This window comes from Telopea speciosissima, chromosome 11 (genome assembly GCF_018873765.1).
Source record: "Telopea speciosissima isolate NSW1024214 ecotype Mountain lineage chromosome 11, Tspe_v1, whole genome shotgun sequence".
Classification (NCBI taxonomy): Eukaryota; Viridiplantae; Streptophyta; class Magnoliopsida; order Proteales; family Proteaceae; genus Telopea; species Telopea speciosissima.
In genome coordinates, this window is record NC_057926.1 from 747,115 (window position 1) to 774,033 (window position 26,919).

At 40.1% G+C, this 26,919-nt stretch overlaps 1 protein-coding gene across 1 annotated transcript in view; it reads left to right on the forward strand.

Annotated features, from left to right (window-relative positions):
• The window catches only part of LOC122644641, a 55,532-nt gene extending 28,914 nt beyond the window's left edge, over positions 1 to 26,618 (forward strand). The window contains exons 2-4 of the mRNA XM_043838021.1: positions 23,371 to 23,550; positions 25,694 to 25,960; positions 25,994 to 26,618. Of these exons, the coding sequence (XP_043693956.1) occupies positions 23,371 to 23,550; positions 25,694 to 25,960; positions 25,994 to 26,371 (825 nt within the window). The 3' untranslated portion in view covers positions 26,372 to 26,618. The remainder of the gene's footprint in view (positions 1 to 23,370; positions 23,551 to 25,693; positions 25,961 to 25,993) is intronic.
• The last annotated feature ends 301 nt before the right edge of the window (positions 26,619 to 26,919 follow it).

The window sequence follows — 26,919 nt, forward strand, 5'->3', positions numbered from 1 at the left end:
TAAAATTGATCGAACAAGGTACTGGTATAAAGCAGCAACAATCAACCACAGAAGAAGAGATAAAACCCCCAGGGATAACACCCTAAAACCTTATGCCAATCGAATAGGTAATCCAGAAGCAGCAAGCAGCCACAAATAGGTTTAAGTAAGGTTTCCGCCAGCAATAGAAGAAGAGAAAAACCAAACAGTAAAGAGATCCAAGCTATGGATCGAGTGTACCTTTTACATGGAGTAATTGATCTTCAAATATGCAACCATATTGAATGGCTGAGCAGAGAGTAGGTATTATCTTCAGACATTACTAGAAACTTAAACCGCAGGAGTGGTGGAATCAAACTGGGATGATTTGCTCTATATAGATACAATACGATAACCAATATGCCTAGTTTATTGTTATTTGATCATCAACTAGGGTAGAATCAACCAATCATTTGCAGAATGAAGGCTACGATCAGAAAAGCTTGAAACCCTTGGAAGACTCTCAAACCAACAGTGAAGACTTCAGCTAATTGATATCAGTGCTCTGATACCATGTAACAGCTTGAAGTAAGGAAACCAGAGAACCAAGAGAGAAGATGAAGAAGGAAAAAGAGGACTGTCTAGTTATGTTGGATCGAACTAGCAGTCCTCCCCCATAATGCCTTTATTTATATCAACTCAGATTACATAGTATAGATAGAATTCTTAATCCTACGAGGAACAACAAACACACTAAGACTCATAAATAGAAACCTAGTTACAATAGGACATTAAACTAGGACTCAACTATCATAGAATAAGTCTAATTAGACTAAACACTAATTATAAGAGAACCAGGACAGCAGTGTATCTCGAATAGAATAAGGAATATTCTAATTGAGATACTTAACCCTAGTCTGCTGCCGAGACACATTCTTAACATGGGAGAAGGAGTACTTCCTCAACAACAAACCCTTTCTTCAGCTTCTTCTCCCCAAAAAGACCCATCACCCCATTCGTTTTATTGGTTTTGTAATGAAAAGTATAGAGTTTTGTCACCTCTCAAACTATTTCTTCATTAGGTAGGTTTTTAATTAAGTTTTTTTATCCCTCCGAGCAGCGGCAATGTGGGCGCCGGAGCCAATGCTGGTCTGTAGCTGCAGGCATGCTGTCTGCCGGTGCAGCTAGCTTGCACAAAGGGGAGCGATGGTGCTTAGGGTTGGTGCATACGGGTGAAGGAACAGCAAAGGGTAGGGCGGGGAGAGATGCAGAGGTGGGCGGGGATGGGGCAGGAAGGTGGGGACGACTGCAGAGGTGAGGGTGGACGCACAGGGAAGAGGAGGGGGTGGGGGTGGTCACACGGGGATGAGGGTGTGGGTGGGGGTTGCAGCTGGAAGGGTGAGTTGGGGGCATGGGAGCATGGTGGGGCAGGTTTGCAGGGGAGGGAGTGGGTAGGGGAGGGGAGAGTGAGAGCGGGAGAGGGACAGGGTGTTGCAGGTGGTGGTGACGACGGAGGCAGCGGTGGTGGTAGTGGAGGCGGCAGTGAGTGTAGGTGAAGATTGATCAAGGATGGGAGCAGGGTTGAGGGGCAAACTTGGAAATATGTCAGTTTGGGTTAAGATTAAACACACAAGGTACTCCAAACCTCAGTTTTATAACCTGAGGTACCCCAAACATACTTTATCAAACATTTGGTACCTCAGGTGTAATTTGCCCTTCTCTTTTCCCCACCGTTGTTTCTAACAGTAATTGCAGCCCCAAACATGGAGAATGATTTCCTTTCATTCTCATTGGGTTCAAGACTTTAAGAGGTGATTCTGGTATTAAAAATGATCCAGCGCATGTATTTTGGGGGTCTAAATCAGTTCACAGTTGGTGATTTCGTCAAGAGTTTCAAATCTGCCCTCTTTCCTACTGCCAGGACCTAGTTGCAGAAAATCTCCTGATTCTTCCACTTGATCTTTGGACCTGATATTGATTGTTCTCAAGTGGCATAGGCGTTGCCGACCTTTGCCTAAAATTTGAGAGCATTACGGTTCCATTCGGGTGAGTTCTCCATTCGAAAGAGTGGCATCAAGAGGGTTGAAGACAACCCTCTCCTTTCACGATAAATATGTATTGAGTAAATTACTCCCCCCTCCCCTCGATTATGCTCTAATGACAAACCCCTCCCCTGGGTATTGAGTAATGACTTCCCCCTCCCCTGTATTAACAAGATTCTATCAACCGTACCCATTCCGTTAAAAAGGACTGTTAAGTGATAGGAAAAGACTATATTACCCCCTCCTTCTTCTTCCTCCTCTTACAACCCCTTTCCTGCAACTCTGCCCCCACCCTGCTGCCAACGCAACCCCTCTCACCCATAGTTGTCATGGCGTCGCCATATCGACGCCATGGCGGCGCCATGGTGTCATATCGCTGAAGAAGTGGGCATATTGACCACCGATATGGATGATGTAAGAATATCGACCGATATGGCCTCCATGTCGTCGCCATGGTGCCGCCATGGACGCCATACCACGACATATGGCCATACCGGGCGACATGGTTGTTTCAAATTATTTTATTTTAATGCTTTTTCCTTAACATAAAAAAAATTTAAAAAACATCAAACAGAAAACACTAATACACAATCAATATTCACATCAGCAAATTTTTTTTTTTTATTTGGATGGGTTGTTTACTAGCTTTATTCACTCAATATAAATTACGTTCTTGTAATTGTTTTTTTGTTTTGTTACTTTTATAGTCACTTTCATATGAATCATATCTCAACTCTCATGATTTTTCAACTTTATTATCAGCGAGACTATTGCTATCAATTATTTGATAATCCATGATTTCATATACACTAATGGATATTACACTTTCATGAATTAAACCATAGTAGATTAGTAGTACACTTTCATGTTAATTTTTTATGTTATAGGGTATATATTATAGCATACTAAATGACATTAAAAATAGAGAAAATAAAAAATAAAACATGGTCGATATGATTGCCATGGCAACGCCATGGCGGGCGACATGTCGATAAATCGACATGACACCCTTCCACCGACTTGGATCGCCATGACGACGTGACAACTATGCTCTCACCGTCCCCACTCATGCTCTCTCCTTGCCCTTTCCCTGCTGCTGACGCAAAGGGTCTCCATGGTGAGGAAATGATAACTCAGACACACAGAGCATATCACCACGCAACAGAATAATTCCAGACCGAAGTCCAGCAAGAATTCAGATGTTCAAACTCTGTCATATGGTCAAGGTTGAATATGAAATTCCAGGTGAGAGATCCCCACTACTAGTCCTCCCAAATAGAACAGGTATAATGTCGGAACAACCAACAACAAAGGAACCGGAGGAGACTGAAACTAGATCTGGCGGTAGAATGAAGAACCAGACCTGAAATTCGAATGAAACTTCCCAGTCCAGCAGGATCTCGAACAGAGCTTCAGAAGAAAGGGATCGCCCACTGCTAGATAATAAAGTCCCAAAACTTGAGATTAAAAGAAGGAAACTGTAGGGAGATCGATGCCTCTCTTGCTGTACCAGCACTAGCGCCAGAACAGAATAGAGATGATACGAGGTAAAGGAAGGAGGAGGAAAAGAAAGAAAAGGAAGAAGGAACAGAAAGAGAAAAGGGAGATTAGAAGGCTTACTGGAGGGAAAGGAGGAAGCTAGGGAAGATACCAACAGTCCTACAGTCCACACGCTGTTCAACCAGGCAACACTCAACTCTCTGAGGTTACACTCAACTCACTGGTTTTGAAAACAACGATAAATTAAGATTCCAAACTGATACCTAGATTTGAAAACGTATTAAAAAATTAGATTCTAAGATTGAGAAATTTAGAATTCCTACTTGAAGAAGCATTCTTGGAAAACAGTGAAAAGATTGGGTTTTGATGATTGATTTTGAAAACAGAGTTGAAATCTAAAGTTATAGAACAAGAAACACAACCAATAGATCAATAACTGCGAAGAACAAATTAGGAAGTTATGCGCAGGATAGAGAGATTATGATCTGACCTGAGTACTGAGAAGAAAAGATAAGAAGAACGAGAAACAGTGAAAAAAAGGATATGATCAGGAATCACCACCTTCTAGAGATGTTTTTAGGGTTTTGATATGGTCAGGGGTATTATTGGAATATCACAAAAATAAGGACATTTTGGGGTTTAAATGAATATTTTTAAGGTGATGTCATCACTTAACAGCCATTTTTAACAGAATGGGTACGGTTGATAGAATCTTGTTAATACAGGGGAGGGGGGAGTCATTACTCAATACCCAGGGGAGGAGTTTGTCATTAGAGCATAATCGAGGGGAGGGGGGAGTAATTTACACATGTATTTGAGTTTATTTTACCTGCTGGCCCACTGACTAATGATGATTTCCTCCCTAGCTGCGAGTAGACCAATTGAAACCGTGAATCCGAAATCCAATACTCCTTTACTACCTTCCCTTTATTTCGTTATTCACTTCTGTCCTATTGATTTTATTTCTAGAATTACCCCCTCCTATATAACTCTTTTGTCCTCCACAATATGTCTCCCTAACCCCCTATTTCCAATAATACCTCCCTTGATCTTGTTTTTAAGTCTTATTTATTCTTCCAAATAGCCCTTTCCCATTTATACAAGTTATTCCAATTACTTTTTTTCTTTTGTGGTGTTGACTCCTAGTAATTACAAAATTACCACTACCTTTATTATTTGAGTTATTTAGAGATTGTGTGGCCCATAATGACCCCAACCTTAGGGTTTCGACCCCGGGTTCGCATCAAATTAGTACTAGAGCAAACCTGATCGATGGAGCCAATCCTCTTGTTGGCTGTCCGTCAACAACTTCAATTTATGTAAGAGAATCTTGAAGAGACTCAACGACAATGCAAGGAATTCAAGATTCAATTGCTGGTCTCATTTGATCATATGGACTCTTCCTTCGGGAAATTGATCTCAGTCTTGAGCTAAGGGTGGAAGATCCAGAAGATGAGCTACCAATGATGGGGATGAGATGGCCTTGCTGATTGTTGAAGATCAACTTGTGGAAGAGGATAGACCGGTTGATTGATTTTTTATTTCCAAGTTGTTACTTCGACAACAATCTTCGTATCGTGAATTTCGTACTGTTCGATTGTGGTAATGCAGCCTCACTGGAAGATACGGATCGGGAGAGTCAAACACACGAACACAAAAAGAAAGACATCGCAACGGGTTTAACGTGACTCTTCAAGGACACGGGAAAATTGCAACTCTTCAAGGATGCAACGTAACTTTCCAGGGTTACAGGGGAGAACACTTCAAGGTTCAAAATACTCAACAGAGTAAACTTTTATGAATCAATTCTTCTTTTTTCAATGTGCATAGCTCTTACATTTATAAGGAACCAAAATAAACCTAATTCTAATCTCTAAGACTATTAAATCCTACGGTTAAGATTAATTGCAAATTACATTAAAAGAAAGTTAAATATCGAAGTAAATCCTAATTAAAGCTAGACACTTGACAATTAAGAATATTAAAATAATAAAACTCAAATTAAGAAAGGGGGGCTGTAGAAATCGTCCAAGAATTCTCTCTCTTTTCAAGGCATAAGTGTTTAAATAATGTTTTCTTGTGAAATTCGTCCAAGCATGGTCTATTGTATTCCATTCCTAAAATATAGGAGAAGTAAAGCCGTTTCCCTAGTTGGGTTCCAAGTTCCAACTTCTTGTTCAACGATTTATCCTCTTTCCAAAATTAGTTTTCCAAAATAATAGCAATCTCCTCCTCTAAAATAGGAAACAGTAATCCTTTAGCAATCGGTTAATCTCCTCTAAAATAGGATATTGTAATCCTTTTAGCAATTGGTGCAAGCTCCTCTAAAAGAGGAATGTTGAGTCAGCCTTCATGGGCATGAACAAGGGAGATCGGCCTTGAACAAGCTGCCTATTAACCCATGAACTGGAGTGGTTTGCTTGCCTGCTGATGTGGTCTAGTCTTAACCGTTTTGAAGTTTGGTTTTGGCTCAATTTGCCATGTAGGTCTGGACCTGCATCATGTGGTCTGATTGATGGTTTCATATAGTCAAGGATGGATGCCGATCGAGTGGTGTTGATTCTCCCGTTTTACAAAACTCGAGGGTGAGTTTTTTTTTAACACTGGGGGAATTGATGCAGGTTTGTGGTTGAACCGGCTGAACTTGGAAACCCAGACCGAGAACCGGGTCCAAATGTGGGTCTTCGGTAGTAGGTTATGTTAAGATTTTATTTATTTTTATTGGGATTATAATCTTTTATTTGAGTAGTGTTAGATATATGGGCCAGAATACCGTGGGGGGTATTCTGGACCTTTTTCCCTTTGTTTATTTATTTGTTTTGTATGTGGTTTAGTCCCACATTGCTCATGTACATAATTTTATTCTTTTATTACTCTTATAAATAAAGAGGTGCTTGGGGTGAATAGATCATCCAAGCCTTACCCTAAGTTCAAGTCTCTCTACATGGTATCAGAGCAGATTTCGAACTAGGGACTGTTCCCCCCCTTCGATTTCAGTTTTTTTCTTCCTCTCTCTCTCTTTCTCTCTTCTCCCTTGTTCTCCATCCCCATATAGGGCAGCACTGATGAGGTGATCATGCGATCCAGCTGCTGCCCCCATTACCTCAGTTATGCTTTATAATTCTGCTCGATAGGAACCAGCCAATTCCTGCCTGCGATATCTGGAACTTCAGTTTCTTTGGAGATTGCTTCTACTTCAGTTACAAGGAATCAACTCCTCCTTTTGAAGACCACAACCTGCAGCAGGATTTCCTTCTTATTGGCTCAAGTTCTTATCTCACAGCATTACTGACAATTGTCGATCTAGGAGTTTGTGCCCTCTTTTGTTTCTGATTTTTTGAAGGCTGATTCTCCACTTATAAGGCACCACTCGACTGCAATTTGGGCTTCATCAGTTCAGTTTTTTTTGAAGACCTCCCTGAGATCGATTCTCCACCATTACAGGGTTTTTTCAAAAACCCTGACACCTTTCGATCTTAGGGCTGCTGCTGCTTCTTTGGACCTGATTTTTTGCAGGTTATTTTCTCCATTATAAAGGGTCTATCGGCTTTAGTTGAAGCCACTTATCTGCAGCTTTTGTCCCCCTCTATTCTCTTTATCGATTTCTACAATTCAGGGTTTTTTTCCAAAACCCTGACAAAATTGATATAGGGCTCTTCCTTTGCTGCTGTTTCTGATTTTTGAAGAGGTGATTCAGCCCTTAATTTGAAGTTAATATTGGGCTTATTTGCTGCCATTATGGGTGATTCTATCAATTCTTCAGCTACTTCAGATCAGCTACTTAATGATGGTCACAGCAAGACAGATTACCACAGCTTCCCACCAAATCCTATTAAACTTGATGGCTTGAATTACCTCCTATGGTCCAGATCTGCCTCCTTTGCCATTGCTGGCCGTGGTCTCACCAGCCATATTAATGGCACTTGTGTTATACCCACTGAACAAGGACCTGCTCAGGAAAAATGGCTTGCCAATAATGGTGTTCTCATGTCTTATCTGATAGGCTCTATGACTTCAGATTTACAGCATAACTTTCTTCTTCTGGACACTGCCTCCCAGATCTGGGCTGCTTGCAAGGAAACCTATGGACAACTTGGCAATGATGCCCAAGTATATGAACTTCGGAAGAAGGTCCTTCACACCACTTAGGGAGACCTTTCAGTTTCGAAATACTATACTACTCTCCGCAATCTGTGGCAACAGTTGGACCATTTCTCTGACTTCCACCCTACTACAGTGGCTGATATTGTTTCCTATAAGAAGCACGTGGACAAGATCAGAGTATATGATTTTTTGGCTGGCTTAAATGTGGAGTATGATCAGATCCGTGTTCAGGTGTTGGGCCATAAGCCTTTTCCCACACTCGAACAATCTTATGCATTGGTGTCATCTGAGGAGAATTGTAGGGCTGCCATGTTGCACCCTCCTATTACTGACAGATCAGCTCTCAAGGCTACTGCCCCTGCCACTCCTGCCCCTAGTGGCACTGCTTCTCTTGGTGATTCTACTATAGGGACTGTTGTTTGTGAGCACTATCACAAACCCTATCACACCAAAGAGAAGTGCTGGAAACTTCATGGGAAACCGGCTGACTTTGAAGCTAAACGGGCTGCCAAGACCAAGAACAAAGACAAAGACCAAGGCCCATCGATTGAGATCAAGTATCGCAGCCCTGCCATCGACATCGGTCTATCCCAGATGATCTACAGGCACTCCTACGTATGCTAAGGTCTTCCGCTGCTGCTGCCTCTACTACATCAGCTACTGCCAATTCTTCTGCTCCTTCAGGTTCACACTTTGCCTGATCAGGTATTCCATTTGGAGGTCATTGTGCTTCTGTAGCTTCCCATCCTTGGATCATAGATTCTAGAGCTACGGATCATATGACCGGTTCCTCTTGTTTGTTTTACAGATATTCTCCCACTTCTGGGAAAGACAAGGTCTAGGTGGCTGATGGTTCTCTTTCTTCCATATCCGGAAAGGGAATCATCAACTGCACTTCCTCTCTTCCCTTGTCTTCTGTTTTGCACATTCCTAACTTTACTACTAACCTTCTTTCCATCAGTAGTATTACTCGTGATCTTAACTACAAAGTCACTTTCTTTCCTTCTCATTGTGTGTTTCAGGATCTAGAATCTGGGAAGACGATTGGGTAAAGTGCACGGTGGGCTGTACCTGCTTGATGACGGTCGCTTCTCTCCACCACCATTGCCTTCTCCACCACACCAGAACTCCATGGTCTCTTCTGAACTCTACCAATGGCACTCTAGGTTAGGTCACCCCCCTTTAGGAATTTTAGCTCATTTATTTCCTAGTCTGGTCACCCTTCGTACTAAGGATGACTTTTTTTGTGAGGCTTGTGTTCTGGCCAAACAGACACGTTCAAATTATCCAATTTCCAATAAAAGGAGTTCTTTTTGTTTTAATTTGGTGCATTCTAATGTTTGGGGCCCTAGTCATAAACCCTCTATTTCTGGCCATCGTTGGTTTGTCTCTTTCATTGATTGTCATTCTAGGCATACCTGGGTGTATCTTTTACACCCAAAAAATCAAGTTTTTTCATGTTTTCAGCATTTTCATAAAATGATCCAAACACAGTTCCAGGCCACTCTCAAAGTATTGAGAAGTGATAATAGAACAGAGTATACAGAATCACAATTTCAAAAATATTTGGCTGATCATGGCATCCTGCATCAAACTAGTTGTGTTGATACCCTTGCCCAGAATGGTGTGGCAGAAAGGAAAAATCGCCACTTGTTAGAGATGGCCAGGGCTTTGATGTTTGCGAGGAATGTCGAATGTCCCATCTCAATATTAGGGGGATGCGGTTCTCACTGCGGCCTATCTCATCAATAGGCTGCCTTCTAGGGTTCTTAACTCTAGTAGCCCCTCTGCTGTTTTAATGGGAAATTCCTCATTTATTGTGCCTCCCAAGGTGTTTGGTTGTGTATGTTATGCTAGGGATCCTAGATCTCCTGGCAAACTTGAACCTCGGGGACTCCGTTGTATTTTCTTGGGTTATTCTCCGACCCAGAAAGGTTATAAGTGTTACCATCCCTCTTCCCGCCGTACCATGGTTAGTATGGATGTTATTTTCCATGAGTCCCTTTCTTACTATTCTTCGCCACCTCTTCAGGGGGAGAGTTCTAGTGAAGATGTGCCTTTTGAGATTCCTCTACCAGAGGTTCCTCAGGCTGCTGTCCAGCCTTCTTTACCACCCTACTTTGGATGGATGACCAACATCCTCTGGCTGTTCCTCCCTCACCTGATGGGAATCCTTTATAGGGGGAGACCATAGAAAATAGTGTTGTTAATATTCCTATCCAGGGGGAGCTGACTCCAGTCCAGAGAACTATTGGTGAATTTCAGAAGAGAATTGACAACTCCAACATCATCACCTATACAAGGGGCAGATCCAACAGAGGGCAGCTGCAACCCACTTTGGCACCAGTACCCATCCAATTGCCGGCTCTAGACCCGGATCCTTCATCTCCTGGTAACCCCTCTTCTTCCAACCTACCTAGTGCTCATCGCAAAGGTACTAGGACTTGCACTTTACATCCCATATCTCACTTTGTTTCTTATAGCTCTCTTTCTCCTTCTTTTCGTGCTTTTGTATCTTCTCTTTCTTCTGCCTTTATTCCTAAAAATTGGCAGGAAGCATATACAGATGGAAAGTGGAAGGCTGTAATGATGGAAGAAATGAGGGCACTACACAAAAATAATACGTGGGATCTTGTGGCTCTTCCTCCAGGGAAAAAACCAGTGGGATGTAAATGGGTCTTCATGGTCAAACAGAAGGCTGATGGTTCAGTGGATCGGTATAAGGCACGTCTGGTTGCTAAGGGGTTCACTCAGACTTATGGAGTTGACTATCAGGAGACCTTTGCACCAGTGGCAAAACTCAACACTATGAGGGTGTTATTATCTTGTGCTGCAAATCTTAGGTGGGATCTTCAGCAGTTAGATATAAAGAATGCCTTCCTCCATGGGGAGCTTGAGGAGGAGGTATATATGGACATTCCACCAGGCTTCTCTGATGACAGAACTAGGGGCAGGGTCTGTAAGTTGAAACGTGCTCTCTATGGGCTGAAGCAGTCACCTAGGGCCTGGTTTAGCAGATTTCATAAGGCTATGATTTCAGCAGGTTATAAGCAGAGCAATGCTGATCACACTTTGTTCATCAGACGAGTTGGTGACAAGGTTACTCTTCTCATAGTCTATGTGGATGATATCGTGGTAACTGGTAATGATGGTGCTGCTATCAGGGATTTAAAGCTTCTCCTTGGTCATGAGTTTGAGGTCAAAGATCTAGGCCCTCTAAAATATTTTCTAGGGATAGAAGTTGCTGGCTCTTCAAAGGGCATCTTTCTGTCTCAAAGAAAATATGTCCTTGATCTGTTGACTGAGACAGGGCTGCTAGGTTGTCATCCGTCAGATACTCCTATGGATGCTCCTACAAAACTTAAGGAGAAAGAGGGTAAACCTATTGACAAGGGTGGTTATCAGCGGTTGGTGGGCAAACTAATCTACCTTTCCCACACAAGACCTGACATAGCAGTTGCTGTAAGTATGGTGAGCTAGTTCATGCATGATCCCTATTCCTCTCATATGGATGCAGTCCGTCGTATTTTGAGGTATTTGAAGTCTGCTCCAGGAAAGGGAATCCTCATATCTCCCAATGGTCACCTCAAGATTGAAGCCTATACTGATGCCGATTGGGCTGGTTCTACTAACAGGAAATCTATCTCTGGCTATTGCTCCTTTGTGGGTGGGAACCTTGTCACGTGGCGTAGCAAAAAAGCAGAATGTTGTGGCAAGGTCCAGTGCTGAAGCCGAGTTTCATGCAATGGCCCAAAGCATTTGTGAACTTCTATGGCTTAAAGGATTATTGCAGGATATTGGTGTTGCTGTCCATCTTCTCATGATGCTTTATTGTGACAATAAAGTTGCCATTAGCATTGCTCATAACCCTGTCCAGCATGATCGTACTAAGCATGTCGAGGTTGATCGACATTTCATCAAAGAAAAGCTTGAAGCCGGCCTCATTTGTGTTCCCTTTGTGAAGACTACTGATCAACCTGCTGATGTGTTCACTAAAGGACTAAGTAGCAAGCTGTTTCATCCTATCTTAGTCAAGTTGGGCATGCATGATATCTATGCTCCAACTTGAGGGGGAGTGTTAGATATATGGGCCAGAATACCGTGGGGGGTATTCTAGACCTTTTTCCCTTTGTTTATTTATTTGTTTTGTATGTGGTTTAGTCCCACATTGCTCATGTACATAATTTTATTCTTTTATTACTCTTATAAATAAAGAGGTGCTTGGGGTGAATAGATCATCCAAGCCTTACCCTAAGTTCAAGTCTCTCTACAAGTAGGTCATGTAGGAGATGAGATTGTGTTTTCTAGTTTACTTATTTGAGTAGTTTCCTTGTTAAGTTAGTTTCCTAGTTTGTTTAGTTTCCTTATTAGATTTAATTTATTTTCTTTTAAATATGCTTGTAATGCGTGGGAGAAGCTAATTGATTCCGGTGTGTCTGCATCGCTTGTGTTTGCGTGCTCTCTGCCTCCTCTGCGATCTGGTTCCCTTTCTATTTTTCTTCTTCTTCTCCTTTTTTCTTTTCTGTTTTCTTTTCTCCAACCCTGTTTGTAACAGTACTTGGAGCCCCAAACATTAAGAAAGATTTCCTTTGATTCTCATTGAGTTCAAGACTTTAGGAGATGATTCTGGTGTTAAAAACGATCCACCTTGTGTATTTTGGGGTTCTAAATCTGGTCATAGTTGGGGGGGTTTCATCTAGGGATGTAAATGGATAACCGAAAATCCAAATCCGATCCGCATCCGTATCCGTTTAGGGACATCCATATTCGTTTAGAGATTTCCGGAAAAAAATCCGAATCCTCCGATAAAAATCCATCCGGAAAAAAAAAATCCTAATACTTAATAATAAAAAATTAAGTAAATAATGATCTTGAGGATTTTTTAAGATTCAACAGGTTCTAGAATATGAGGAAAAGAGAATTATGATCTTAGAGATGTGGATTGAGAGTGAATTGTATCAGCTAGGGGGAGGAAGGTCCGAGTTACACAAGGCAGAGATGTAAACGGATGGTCGAAAATCCGAATTCGATCCACATCCGCCATCCGAATCCGTTTAGAAGTATTCCGTATTCGGCCAGGGAATATCCAGATCCGATCACTTCCAATCTGTATCCAAGCCGCATCCTATCTGTTTACATCCCTAGTTTCATCCATATTTTCAAATCTGTCCTCTTCCGTACTGCCCGGACCTAGTTGCAGAAAATCTCCTGATTCTTCCACATGATCTTTGGACATGATACTGGTTGCTCTCAAGAGACATAGATGTTTCAGATCTTTGCCTAAAATTTCAGATCTTTACGGTTCCATTCGGGTGAGTTTTCCATTCGAAAGAGGGGCTGGTTTACCGCTGGTTCAGTTGTCGGGAGGTTGAAGAGAACTCTCCCCCTTCACGATAGATAGGTCTTGGAGTTTATTTTACCATACAGCTTTCCCTCTATTATGTTATTCACTTCTGTCCTTTTGATTTTATTTCCAGAATTTTCCATATTTTCAAATCTGTCCTCTTCCGTACTGCCCGGACCTAGTTGCAGAAAATCTCCTGATTCTTCCACATGATCTTTGGACATGATACTGGTTGCTCTCAAGAGACAGAGATGTTTCAGACCTTTGCGTAAAATTTCAGAGCTTTACAGTTCCATTCAGGTGAGTTTTCCATTCGAAAGAGGGGCTGGTTTACCGCTGGTTCAGTTGTCGGGAGGTTGAAGAGAACTCTCCCCTTTCACGATAGATAGGTCTTGGAGTTTATTTTACCATACTGCTTTCCCTCTATTATGTTATTCACTTCTGTCCTTTTGATTTTATTTCCAGAATTTCCCCCTCCTATATTACTCTACTGTCCTCCACGATATAAATCCCCCTAAACTCTATTTCCAATAGTACCTCCTTTATTTTGTTATTCCCTTTTTAGTCTTATTTATTTATTCTTCCAAAAATACGCCTTCCCCATTCCACTTGTTTTCTTTTGTAGCCTTCATTCATAGTAATTACAGCATTGCCACTATATTTGTTATTTGTTAGAGATTGGGTGGGCCCGTAGCAACCCCAACATTAGGGTTTCAACCCCGGGTTTGCTTCACCTTTTATGAATCCATATAGGAATTTTAGAAGGTCTTTATATATGTAATACTCCACATCAATTAAAGATGGGTTGAGTAAAGAATATGAGTTTTTTTTTTTTTAATTTTAAGTAAAGAGTTATGGTGTTATTGAGCAGTCCATAGTGCATATGGGATTGGTATCTCATGTGATGCAGATTAATCACCAAACTGGGCTTCTTTGCTTGGGAATAAGTCTAGGGTTGGGTTGTGTTGGAATATGTAATCCAGAATACCGTGGGGGTATTCTAGTCCTTTTGGGGTTAGTTTATTTATTATGTTATTAGTTTATGTCGGCTATGTGGGTTTTAGTCCCACATCGCCTAGTTTAGTCTATTTGTAATTTCCCCTCTATTATAAATAGAGGGGCTTACCTATCAATGAGACAAGCTATTCTATTCTCTCTTTCTAACCCGCGTTTCTGCCAACATGGTATCAAAGCAGGTCTGATCTTAGGTTAGAAAGAAAGAAAATCCCTTTTTTTCTTCAATCGACTTCTTCCTATTTTCTCACTCTCGGTTTCTCCTTCTTCTGGTTTTTAGCCTTTTTTTCTTGTAAGAGGGCAGCACTAATGAGGAAAACCTAAACCAATGATTTAGTTGCTGCCCTCCCACAACCAACCTATCGCTGAAGGTGCAACCAATTTTTTTCTCGATTTGTCGTTGATCGAGGGGCTGGAGTTCAGGACTTGCCCTATTTTTGCTCGGTTTCTCTTTTCTTGTCGTGAGGAAGATCTCTGATTTCTCTTTCAGAGCTATTGTTCTATTGTTGCTGTCGTTTCCTGGAGTCGATTAAAGGTGTTGCTCTCGATTTGATTCTGAAGAACCCATAAATTTGCTTTTGCTGCTATCTATTTGCTGACGACAGTATCGATTTGCTGCTGGTTTCGATTGGGAACCTTATTGTTGGTTCTCAGCTCTGTCGAAGGTTACCGCTGGTTGTATGGTTATTGATTTCTGGTTGCATGGGATCCTTTGCTTCTTCTCGATCTGCTGCTATTCTGCTTCTTCTACAACCCTCGATTCATCTTCCTTGCTAAATTCTGAGATCAGCATCAACGAAAGCCTTGCTGATTTATTAATCTTGGTCGATTGGCTCTGAAATCTGGGTTGAAGGAAGCCCATCTACTGGCGATTTTAGTCCCTGTACCTTGGCTCCAGATACTTCTCCTTTTGAAAATTTTCGAAGTCTGGTTCAGACTTGGTTCTGTTTTACCACCAGATCTGGTTTCAGGTCCCTTCGGTTCCTCCTCTGCTCTACGTCATTCCAACTGGTTACTTGTGCTTTTGAGAGGCCTTGGGGTATGGTTGTTGCCTTCCAAATTTCAAAACAAAATACTCACAGATGAGTGAGTTCTATTAAGAAGTTTGAAGACCTGTTCTGCCTTGGCTCTGTTGACTAGAGGTAAGGGACGATAGTTCCTTATCACTAATATGTTTTCCTGATTATTTAACCCTTATTTCCCTTTATACCCCTCTCTTTCTCCCTTATTCCCTCCTGTCCTTTTTTCCTTTTTTATATTTCCTAGTTTACCCTTTCCACTAGTACGATACAAACCCATTGCTTTTGTTTGGGAGTTCTGGATAATTACAATTCTGCCATCCCATTATAAAATTCAATTTAATTGCAATTCTGCCATTCCCCAACCAATAAATCTAATTCCCTACATGACCCATTACTTTCTTATTTACCAAGGGCCCCTTGCATAATTCTGGTTATTTACGGAACTGCCATTACTTTTTCATACATTCTCCTATTTGACTACCCAATTGACCCTTGAAAATTCTGGTTTATTACCAGTTTGCCCTTTGGCTTGGATTGTATTTAAAAGTGGATTTCCACCAAATTACAGCCATGCCATCCTTTTACCAACACCGTTCCCTTTCAATAATTCTAATTCCCTTCATATCCCATACCTTAGGCATATACCCATAACCACTTTGGACGATAATGGTATTCTCTAATTTGCCATTTCTTCCTTTTCCATTACCCTTAGCACCTCTTGGAAAATTCTGGAATATTATGTTTTTTGCCCTATCTCTTATATCATCTCTGTTATGTCCATGTGTACTACACGTGAGGGGGGGATTATGTACAATACACTTGCAGACATTGCAGAACGCAGAACTTGCAGGAACATTGGTGCAAAACATAGAAGATCAGTTTTCTCCACTATTGCAGCCATTGGGTATCCTTCGTTATTGGGTTGAGTTTGCCGTAAGGGGGAGACTGAAGTATTGAAGAATATTGAAGATATTTGGTTGTTGCCTATCTGAGGACTTTCAGTTGGGTTGATACAGTATTTTTTCCGCTGCCTGATTCAGTTTGTTTTCATTGCTTGCTGCTCTAGTTATTTCACTTCAAGATTCTAAGTCACTATGACAATCTGAGGTTCATCACTGGATAGCTATTGAAGATCGTTGAAAGCTGCCTTTTTGGAAAACATTCCAGTCCCGGTTTGCTGATCATGTCTGTCCAAGTTTTGAAAATCTAATTTTTCAAGTTCTTGAAGGTTTATTTGGGAGCTGCATTCATATGTCAAACTGGATTCTGCTGCAACTTAGTTTTTTTCCCATTTTGTTCAAGTTGGGCATTAGTACCTTGAGGGGGAGTGTTAGCATTATTATGGAGTTCTTTTTTTTATTTAGTTCAAGCTGGATTTTCCTTCTTCTCTTATTTGTACAATCCAGCTTGAGGGGGAGTGTTGAAATATGTAATCCAGAATACCGTGGGGGTATTCTGGTCTTTTTGGGGTTAGTTTATTTATTATGTTATTAGTTTATGTCAGCTATGTGGGTTTTAGTCTCACATCGCCTAGTTTAGTCTATTTGTAATTTCCCTTCTATTATAAATTATAAATAGAGGGGCTTACCTATCAATGAGACAAGCTATTCTATTCTCTCTTTCTAACCCGCGTTTCTGCCAACAGGTTGTATACATGTTGGACGTTTGATCCCATGGGTTTTCAATGTAATAGGCCACTTTTATGGGCCTAAACTATGGGTAATTAGGTTGCATACGGGATTAGTTGTTTTAGTTCCTTACTCAGTTTTACTTTGATGTTTTTGTTCATAAATTGAACTGGTTTAGCCAATGGTTCAATTTAAGTGATTTTATTAGTTTAGAGCCCGTTTGGTAATACTTTTGTTCCAGAACAATTGTTTTTTACCTTTTTCATTTTTTTCTGTTTCTGTGCTGGAAACATGTTTCTGGGCTCCAAAATGGTGTTTGGTAAACATGTTCCAGAAACGTTTTTAGAACAAAAAAACAACACAATTCCGTTTGGTAAAACCTATTTTGAAACACCTTTTACCAAATTAATGAATTATTACAGAAATGCCATTACTTGACTAAACTTGCTTAAAATTAAGATGAAAACATCCATCATGATCATGTCATGTATGACTAACCAAAAAGGATCTTGGAGGATTCGAACCACCTTCCCCTTAGAACGTGCTTGAGACATGCTCATGTTCCAAATGCTCTACCAATTTGAGCTAAAGACCCAACAAGTAGAGTTTGAAGTTTACAAGTAACCCAATTCTTGTTATTCATTGCATTCAATTTACTTCTACAACTACATCTTAAGGAGACCATGGTTTTCTTTACGATCATAAATGAACATCTCTGCATGTTGTGCTCAGGTGTTTGAGTGTGTGGGCAGCAAGGGGTGTGGGTGAGTGTGTGAGTGTTTGTATGGGTAGTTCAAGACTCGTCATCTCTCTAAGCTTACTGAGGTATTCAACCAAGGATATTTAACCACTATTATATAATCTCTCCTTAATCCTTCATAAAATTCTGGACCAAATGCTTCCACTTCTATTTCCAATAGTTCTACATAAGCTGCACAGCTGGACAGAGTCCTTCACAAATTGGTTGATTCATTGACTTTGTCTATATGCAACTCTGTGAAGCCAGTGGAAGTTCTCTTGGTTATGGATTTTCAACCTTCTCTTGGTTAATTTTTTTATCAACCTTTCCTTGGGAATTTTCTGTTGCCTTTCCTTTTCCTCTTTTTCTATTCTGTAAATTGGAATTTAATTCTCAAGTCTGAAAGAGTAATCAGCAATAAATTTCTATACTAATCAAAAATATACTAAGCAACTTCGAAGTTCAAAATTCAGATGTAAGTACACTCCTGCTTTGTGATCAAAAGATTGCCTAGGATGGGCTTTGGGAGAGAGGTTTTTGTGAAGCTTGGGGAGTTAAATATCGCAAGAAGCAGTTCGATGGGATGACAATTCTGTTTTTAGTTCTAGAATTCCAACCCTCAGTTTTATTGTAGGCTTGTGTTCGTAGGTGAAGCATTAAAGGGGTTTTACAGAGAAGATCTAAAGAGTATCAAGTTGACAGATGGAGTTGCTGCAGGCAGAGGCAGGGGCAGCCTGCAGTTGCCAAGAATGGGCCATTAAGTACAAACTGAAGTTTAGAAGGGAGGATTTACATGCGAGCATCACAAAGAAGGAAGCATTCAGTAAAAGAAGCAGAGAAAACCCATAAATCTGTCCAGCAACCAAATATCCATTACTAGTGACCAAATTTTATTCCTTTTTGCTTTTCACTCTCAGCAATTTGAATAGAATGCAAGGTCTTAAATAGTCTAGAAAGTGGATTTGAGCCTCTCTGTGTTCAAACTCACACACTCACCCCCACCCCTTGCTGTCCCTACACACAGTCGCACATTCACCCACCCCTTGCTGCCCCTACACAGTCCCCTGTTCTTCCATTTTTTTCCCAATTCTTCCATTAAGCAACATAATACAACTCGATCAAACAGATCAAGAACAAACATAATACAACTCGATCAGATAGTAGAATTATAAAAATAATTGCAGAAGAGAGCAACCAAAATTCAAACATGAGCCAAAACCCAGATCTAGAAGCAAATTAAAACCAACTTCGAGCTGAAAAAATCATAGATCAAGCTAGAAACAAGAAGCTGACCTGAGGAAGTCTTTGCTAATCACATGAAAAGGTTCTCTTGAATACCACGTCCACCATCAAATCCATCTGGCCCTCCTTTTCCTTTCACCGAAATAAATTGACCTAAGTTAAGTAGTTTCACTGTATACTCTAAACTAAAATCCTAAAAAAGAAACAAATGAAAACGAAAAATTCCTACAAATATTGACACCTTGGTAAAGACGAACATCGAAGGAAAAGCAAAGAATGAAGTAGACAGAGTAACCCTTGAAATTTTAAATTTCTAGGGTTATCTCCGAATGCAGAGGGAAATTGCCAAATTCTTACACACTCACATATGTGCAGAGAGAGAGAGAGATTTGTGAGGCTGAGTTTTCATTTTGAAAGAAGGAAATAGAAGAAGAAGAAGCAGAGGAAGAAGAGGAAGAAGATGAGGAAGTAGAAGTAGGCATAGGGCTTTCACCTGAGTTTGCCGATGGTAAAGAAGAAGCAGAGGAAGCAGGAGTAGCATCAATGGGGGTTTGATCGGCCTTGTTGATGGCTTCACTGGGTCTCGTTGGGAAGACGATGGCTGTGAGCTTTAGGAAAGGAGTGAGCTTTTGGAGAGGAGAGCTTGAAAATATCAGGCACGAGTTTTTCTTTTTTTTCCCTTGTTTCATTTGAAGCGTTTCAAAAGTGAAAAAACAAGGTAACCCTTGTTTTGTTAAATCGTGTTTTTTGTGTTTTTTTTACCCGGTTTGTTTCACTGGCACATAAAAATAGACCGGTGGAATCCAAACGGTAAATTCCGTTTTTCTGTGCCAGTAGCACAGAAAAACGCCAAAAACAAGAAACAGAAGTGTTACCAAACGGGTTCTTAGTGTTTAGCGGGGCTGGATTAGGACTCTGTTTTGAGTCTATTTCAGTTTCCTAGTCAGTTTAAGTTACCCAATAGGTTAAGAATTGGGTTAGGCCTTTCCTTTTTAGTGTAGGAGTCTATTTTTGAGTCTTTTATATAAGGTTTTAAGGGGGGCAAATATGGAACACGATTAATGAAAAGCTTTTGCTGTTTTTCTTCTCCATTGAAGATTTTTGTCTTGTGTTTGATCAAGGCTGGTAGGATCGGTATTTGATCCGATTGATACCTTGCAATGGGAAGCCCGGGTGGTCCATTGGTAGGATTGGTGTTTGATCCAATCGACACCTTGTGGTGTGAAGCCCAGGTGGATCTTTGAAGATCTACTTTCAAGTTCTAGTTCAAGTTTGGATTTTTATTCAGTATCTCAATCCAACAAACTGCTGCCAAGGAAACTCTGCAACAACAGTGAGTTTGACTCATTCCAACCCTAACCATTCTTCTTCTAATCCTCTCACAGCCCAAATCCTAGGATTCCCCCTTTTGTTTTCAATTTTTCCAAGACCCAAATTCTGCCCAGACCAAACCAACCATCAAAATACCACCATATTTGGATCGAATTTCCCTCTCATCCTAAGGAGAACTTGATCCAAACCCCTGCCCTAATTTCCCATCCTAAACCCTAGATTCCACCATTATTCCCTTTAAAAAACCAAAAGCCCTAAAATCTTAAATTACTGCAATTCCATTCCAGCTCACTTTCAACCATTAAAACTTAACAAGACCTTCATTGATAGACTCCCCTACATCAACTTGACCTAACCCTACCATCAAACCCCGGTTTCATTAAATCCTAACCCTAATTTCACAATTTTCATCTATTTTGACCTAACCGAATTACCAAGTTCATAACAGATCCTGGTTATTGGCTTATAGTTGGTCTCCTACCAATCTAGAGCTACATAACCATGCTTGATTTCTTCTCTTCTCTTATTTTCCTTTGTTCTCTTTTCTTACTCTCATGAAGATCGATCTCATCTCTTTTTCCTCTTCCATCCATCTAATTTATTTCCTTACCAATGCAATTGCTGCTTTTATCTTAGATCTGATCAAATATTTGATTATTGGGCCTGCTTGCATTTGAGATCCCTAATCTGGATTTTCAGATTGCACTACTTCTTGTATCTGTCTCTGGTATCTTCTTTATTGGGATATGATGCAAAGGTGACAATGGGTTCCACAGATAAGGTCTATGGTCTGTCATTTCCCAGACCAAAGATCAAATCCTAATTAGTAATTGAATCTGATCCTTTATTTCTTTGAAGTTGCTGTTCATGGGGACTTTTTACAACCTGATTTCTTCCATTGTCATATTTTTGTCCTATTCATTGAATCCTGTCTTAATTGTCTTCTAACCCTACAACTTCCCTGAAACCTTGTTTATCTTTTATAATTCTTCCCCTCTTAATTCCCTGTTTCATTCAAACTAGTGTTTCACGATCTCTATGCCCCAACCAATAATGTCTTCCCCACCACCAATCCATTGTAGTTCAGTCCTAAAAAATATGAATCCCTAGGATGTCCTACATCAAACTTGGTAGCTGCTTTATCAAATGTTTAAGGAACCTTCTAACCTTGCTTCTACAAGACTACTGGTGTTGAACAATTAAAAACAAAAAAAGAGAGAGATCATTTATTACTAATCCACATTTATGATTTAAATCTGGCCTGGAGTTTGATCCAAAAAGATGGTTCGGTCCAGTCAATCCTGTTTGACTAGTTGACTTGGATTTTTTAAATTGCTGCAGCACACACCATATACCTACTTATCTATTCTATACATATTTTTTGCTTCTCTGAATAGACATACATGCTTTTACTTTTCTGGATGGACATCTATCTGGATAACCTTATGCTGTCACCTTCCTTCTTGAACCGAAGGTCTGTAATCCTCATCATTTGGATGGCAATAATGGACAATATGCTTTCTGATAGTGAAGATAACAAAGATGGAAACGGGCAACTGTGACAATTGTAACCGCTCTATCTAAGTGGAGCCAATCCAATCCTTCTCTTTTCTCCCATACGAATCTTCTAATTCTATTTGACCTTATTCTTTGCTTGTCAAAACTAAAATAATAAAATCCATGTAGTTTTCTTTAGGATTTTCAGTTTGTTTAGGGTTGATTGGTTGTCTTATGCAGATAAAAAACTCTAATGCAGCTCTCATCCATCTAAAGTCACCTTCATTTTGAATGACTTAATTCTCTTTTTTTCCTTGCAATTTTCTATCCGACATGATTGTCCTTTATTCCATCTTCAAAAGGAACAAGGGTTTATATTTCCTTTTTCCTTCTTTAAATTGGTTTTCACTAACTTGTGTTGATGAACTACATGACTCAGATGATTCAGGCAGACAACTAAGCAGTTAAAATGGGCTTCTCTAGGTTTTAACTCATTTTGGGAAAATCTATTAATTGTTGTGCATCCTAGATCTGTTGTTCTGAAGGCTCGAAACTTCTGGGTTAGTCTGGGACACTGGGTTTTGAAATAGTGGTCCACATTCTTTTTACAGACTCCTTAGTCAACTTGCTTAGTCATTTAGCTGATCTTAAACGGCATCTACTGTTAAATACACTCTATCTACGTACTAAATTGCTTGATTATCATTAATTGTCCTCTCATGATGGCATTGAACGTATTTGAATTTTTTAGGCTTCTAATAATTTCATTTGGTCATACATGACTTGGAAACTATCATTTGGTTCCTTAACATGTAACAAAATAGACAAGTCTTTCTGATAAATAAATTGGCAAAGTTTGGGAATTGGATCGACTATAATTGATCTTCTAGGTTTACTACATCATTATGCCTTTCCCTTCAACTTGTTTTGTAGTAGTTGTACTCTTTTACTCTCCCCATTATTACATTTTTTCCAAATGGCAACAATGGGCCCAACTGATTGTTAATCAGCAGAAGGTTCTTTGCATGATTCATGAGGAAGCCTTTCTTTGAAGATTTGACGTTCCACCTTGTGCCACGTGGAAGGGTCATGTGGCAAATCTGACTGTCGGATAATTGATTAATTGGCGCATGTTTTCGATGTCTATTCATCGTAATTCAGAGTCAAATTTTTTGTAAAACTGTTTAATATATTTAAGGTCAATACGTTTATGTGCCCATACATGACTTGGAAATTACCGTTTGATTCTGTGACATGAAACTAAAGGAAAAAACTTTCTGATAAACTGAAAGATTTAGGAATGTAGTTAACCATAATTGATTTTCTTGGTTTGCTACACCCTATATAGTTTCCCTCGGACTTATTTTCTAGTCATTATGCTCTTTTACTCTCAGTTTTTGCATTTGTTTCCATATGGCAGCCATGAACTCAACTGATGTTAATCCTTAATAGGCAAAAGGTTATTTGTACATCTTGTTGAGAAAAGCCTTCCTTTAACATTGATGGTCGACCTAGTTGTGATACATGGAAGGGTGATGCGGCAACTCTCACTGTTCAATGGGGCATGTTTTGGATTGGCCACAGATCATGTTTCAGATCCAATTCCATTTTATACACTCCGAAATTATAGGAATTTGTGCTTTGTTTTCAACCTCCTATTTATTCCCAACCATTTTTCAGAAGTTCAAATTTTTAGTGGATTTTCAAAAATTTACCACCAGGCAAACTCCATTGGGGCTTATACTTAGGATTCTGGGTCCTACGTGTCCATAAAATTTGAGCCCCATTGTATGCTACATGTCAGAGATTAGGGTTATACAAGAAGCTCCCACTAAGTGGGCCATACAGGAAATAATTCTTCATATATCTTAGCAACTTGAAATGTTTATCCCTATGTTCTTGATGTTGCATTTACCTAATATATCATTTGCTTGCTGGCTATATGCAGCTAGAAGCCCATCTGCATGAGCTGCAAATTCAGTTGGAGAATCTTGTGTGGGATAAGATGGAAGCTGAAGAGCTGTTGCAACTAGCCCTTAAAGACTCTAGAATTTTGGAAACAATATTAGCAGAACTTGAAGAGGACCATGAAAAAGCCATTGCCAAGATTGAACTATTAGAAAATCAGGTAATCTTTTTTTTCTTGTTTTGTCCTTAAACAAAGATAAAAGCCTTTTAGGGGCTGGGTTTTGTCCTTGCTGGCTGCCTTGGTTCTTGGGCAACAATTTGATGATTCATCCAACTTTTGAATTTCTCAAGAGTGCAGGGAGGATGTCTTTACTATTTTAATTGAAGTCGAATGCATTGCTAGCTCAATGCATGCAACAACGTATATCTTTATAAGGAATACCATGATATGATGTTACAATTATTTAATTGTAGTAAGAATATGGTAACCATGTTATCACAATAACCATTGGAAAGATAATAGAGAAACTTTGGCCATATTAGAGTGGAACAGGGGAACCTGCAGAATTATTCTTTTTTCTATTCAATGTTTTCATGTCAAGAATTCTTTGTAGATGAAAAGATGTCAAAGGGGCTTCTTAATTCCAAAACAATCCTCCTACATCTATGAATAAATGCTGGTTCATCAAGAATACATAGGAAAAGCACTTCAAATTGTTGATTCATTGCCAGAGATGGCTTAGGTGTGGAAGTTGAAGGCCCTTGATTCTGAGTGGCCATACACTATGAAATACTTTTTCATAAGGCCCCGTTTGTTTGACGGATAAAAAGGGGTGGGGAACTTGTGAGGGTGGGTCCCACATGTTGTGGGTTGGGTTGACAAGGAAAGGAAAGGCAAGGAAATAATGAAATGTGTATTTTGATGAACGGAAATAGGAAGAGGAGAGAGATAGACTCAAAAGCAACTTTTCCATGAATAGAGCCAAAGTCCTTTGAAAGTGAATGGGGTGGGAAAAAGAGGGGGGCCACCTTACCAGACAAGAATAAATGTATTTAATGAGCTTGTCTGGAAGTTTCCCACTCCATCTAACCAAATAGTCACATTTGTGGTAGTTTGTGGTAAATAAGTGCAAGTTTCCCACCCCTTTTTTCCTTTTCCACTTCTCTCTATCAAACAAACATGGCCTAAAGATCTCATCAATACCTATAAAGAAGCAAACAAGTATGAAAATTTTATAGATAGAGAGCATTTTATTCTATTTTATGTCACAGCTATAGTAACTAGCCACAGCATAACTATCAAAGGATTTAATCTGGAGGTACTTACTAATCATGGATGGTGGGAGTTTACTCTTCTATCTGTAAACAAATCAACACTGGAATGGTGTTACCTGAAACGGAGATGAACACAGCGAAAGAAGATCTCGAACAGGAATGGTTACAAGCTTCACGAACGTTGATGATCTTCTGCAATCTCTAGATATCTTGAAAGGCTTCTCCACGGAGAACTCCACACCGCAAATCCTTGGGAACGGATGGAATCCCACAGAAAATACGATAGTAACTTGGAGAACAATGTTGAGAGAGAGAGAGACTAAATTCCAACAACTAGGACTAGGGCTGAGAATAGATAGGTATATATATAATTAATCCTCTCCCTCTTTGCAGATTCACACTCTAATTAGGAATCCTAGGAGGGGAGAGAAACAAATAGGAGGGCCACCCTTAAGTGGCCAACCTATCCAAGGCGGGTTGGGGTTCCTGGGCGGCTGCCCCCATGGGTGGGCGCTTCTGACCCGGGTTCGGTTAACACTATCTAAACTCAATATTATCATTTGTCATCTTTCTATTCAATCAGTTCATTTCCTGCTAGCTCTCAGCAAAGGATAAACTGCGCTATCGATCTAGGTGTCAAAGTGTATATTTGTTCTCAAATGGTGAAAACAAAGTCATTCAAAAATATGTATCGATACGTGGTTGGAGTTTATATTTGATGATGTTTTGGAGCTGTTGTCTACTTATTAGGTGATGTTAACATTGACTATAAGAGGTTGAGGATAGGAAAACGACCACAGTTAGGAGGCAGCTCACTCTATTCATCACTAGGTTGATTTCTTCTCTTCTACTGATCATTTAACTTCATATATTTAATTAAACAAGGTTTTGAACTCCATGCATAGCTATCAGTTATTTCAAGATTGTCTAGAGTCGTTATATGTTCAAAAATATGTATGAAACTCTCTAACATTCAAAATTAGAATTACTTAATGACCTTTTCTTGTTAGGATCATCTCTTTTTGATTATCAAATGCACCTATAGAGTCTCATGTATTGTAATTCCCCAACTCTTTTTGCTCTTACAGCTACAGGATCTCAAGGATGATAACCTTCGATGGAATGAGGTACAGGGGAAGGGCCTTTGGGAATTCAAATCTCGAGATGTCCCAGTTGGCTGCCTTGATGTCCTGGATGTAAAAGATAATGGTGTTCCACTGGAAACCAAGTATGGGGTCCAATCATTAAAAACCGGTGGAAGTGGCGCGATCCTCCAAGATGTGATGATGCATAGAGATGCATGGGAAGATGAGATCACAGGCAAAACCCAATCCCCTGATTTTCTCAAGATTGGACCAAAACCTACTGGCGATGTCAACCCATTTTCCCCAAGGGTTGTCCCAACATCTCTGATGGTAGATGAGGTATTTGACCAGCGCAAGGGGGTTGCGCTATCACAGAGTATCTTCAGTGCAATCCTATCGCTTATGGTTGGAATGATAATATGGGAGGCTGAAGACCCCTGCATACCTCTTGTGGTAGCGCTTTTCACTGTAGTTGGTATTTCTTTGAAAAGTGTTGTGCAGTTCTTCTCCACAATAAATAACAGGCCTGCATCTGATGCAGTAGCTCTCTTGAGCTTCAACTGGTTCATTCTTGGCACACTAACCTATCCAACCTTGCCAAGAGTTGCCCATATGTTGGCTCCACTTGCTGTAAACCTAAAGGATCGTGTAGTTTGTTGGTTTGGTCATTCTGCATCTTAGCTTGCTTTGTGAAAAATTTCCCCTTTTAACATATTTGTCATGCACTCTTACTGTAGATGTTGGATGCTATAAAAGTTCCACATTACAGATGATGTTAGACATGTGCAGTGGGAGTTCTTGGTCATCCATGTAATAGCTCTCTTTGCCAACTTTGTTTTAAATGTGGAGTTTCTTCCTTGTTTTATGTAACTGATACCTTATGCGAGATTGATCCTTATCAATTTCAAGCTGGAATAGGTGGTGGTACAAAGGTTGCTCATTTTAGCAAACAAACTCTTCTGACAAACTGCTTCTTTTCCTTGAGTGGGTACCAGGATTTTCTGTTTATATGGACTGTTTAATGGCAGTTATCAGGTAATAGTAGTGATAGTCATTGAAGTGGGACTCTCTCCCCCTCGCAGGTCTATACTGCTCCCTCCTATACATTCCCGGTGGGTGTTCTATGTTTTGAATGTTCATAAGCAATTCTGCAGAGAACCCTTCCACCCACTCACTCAAGAGGCTTCCTTACATATTTACAGGGAACATGGATGGGTGGCAGGGGATCG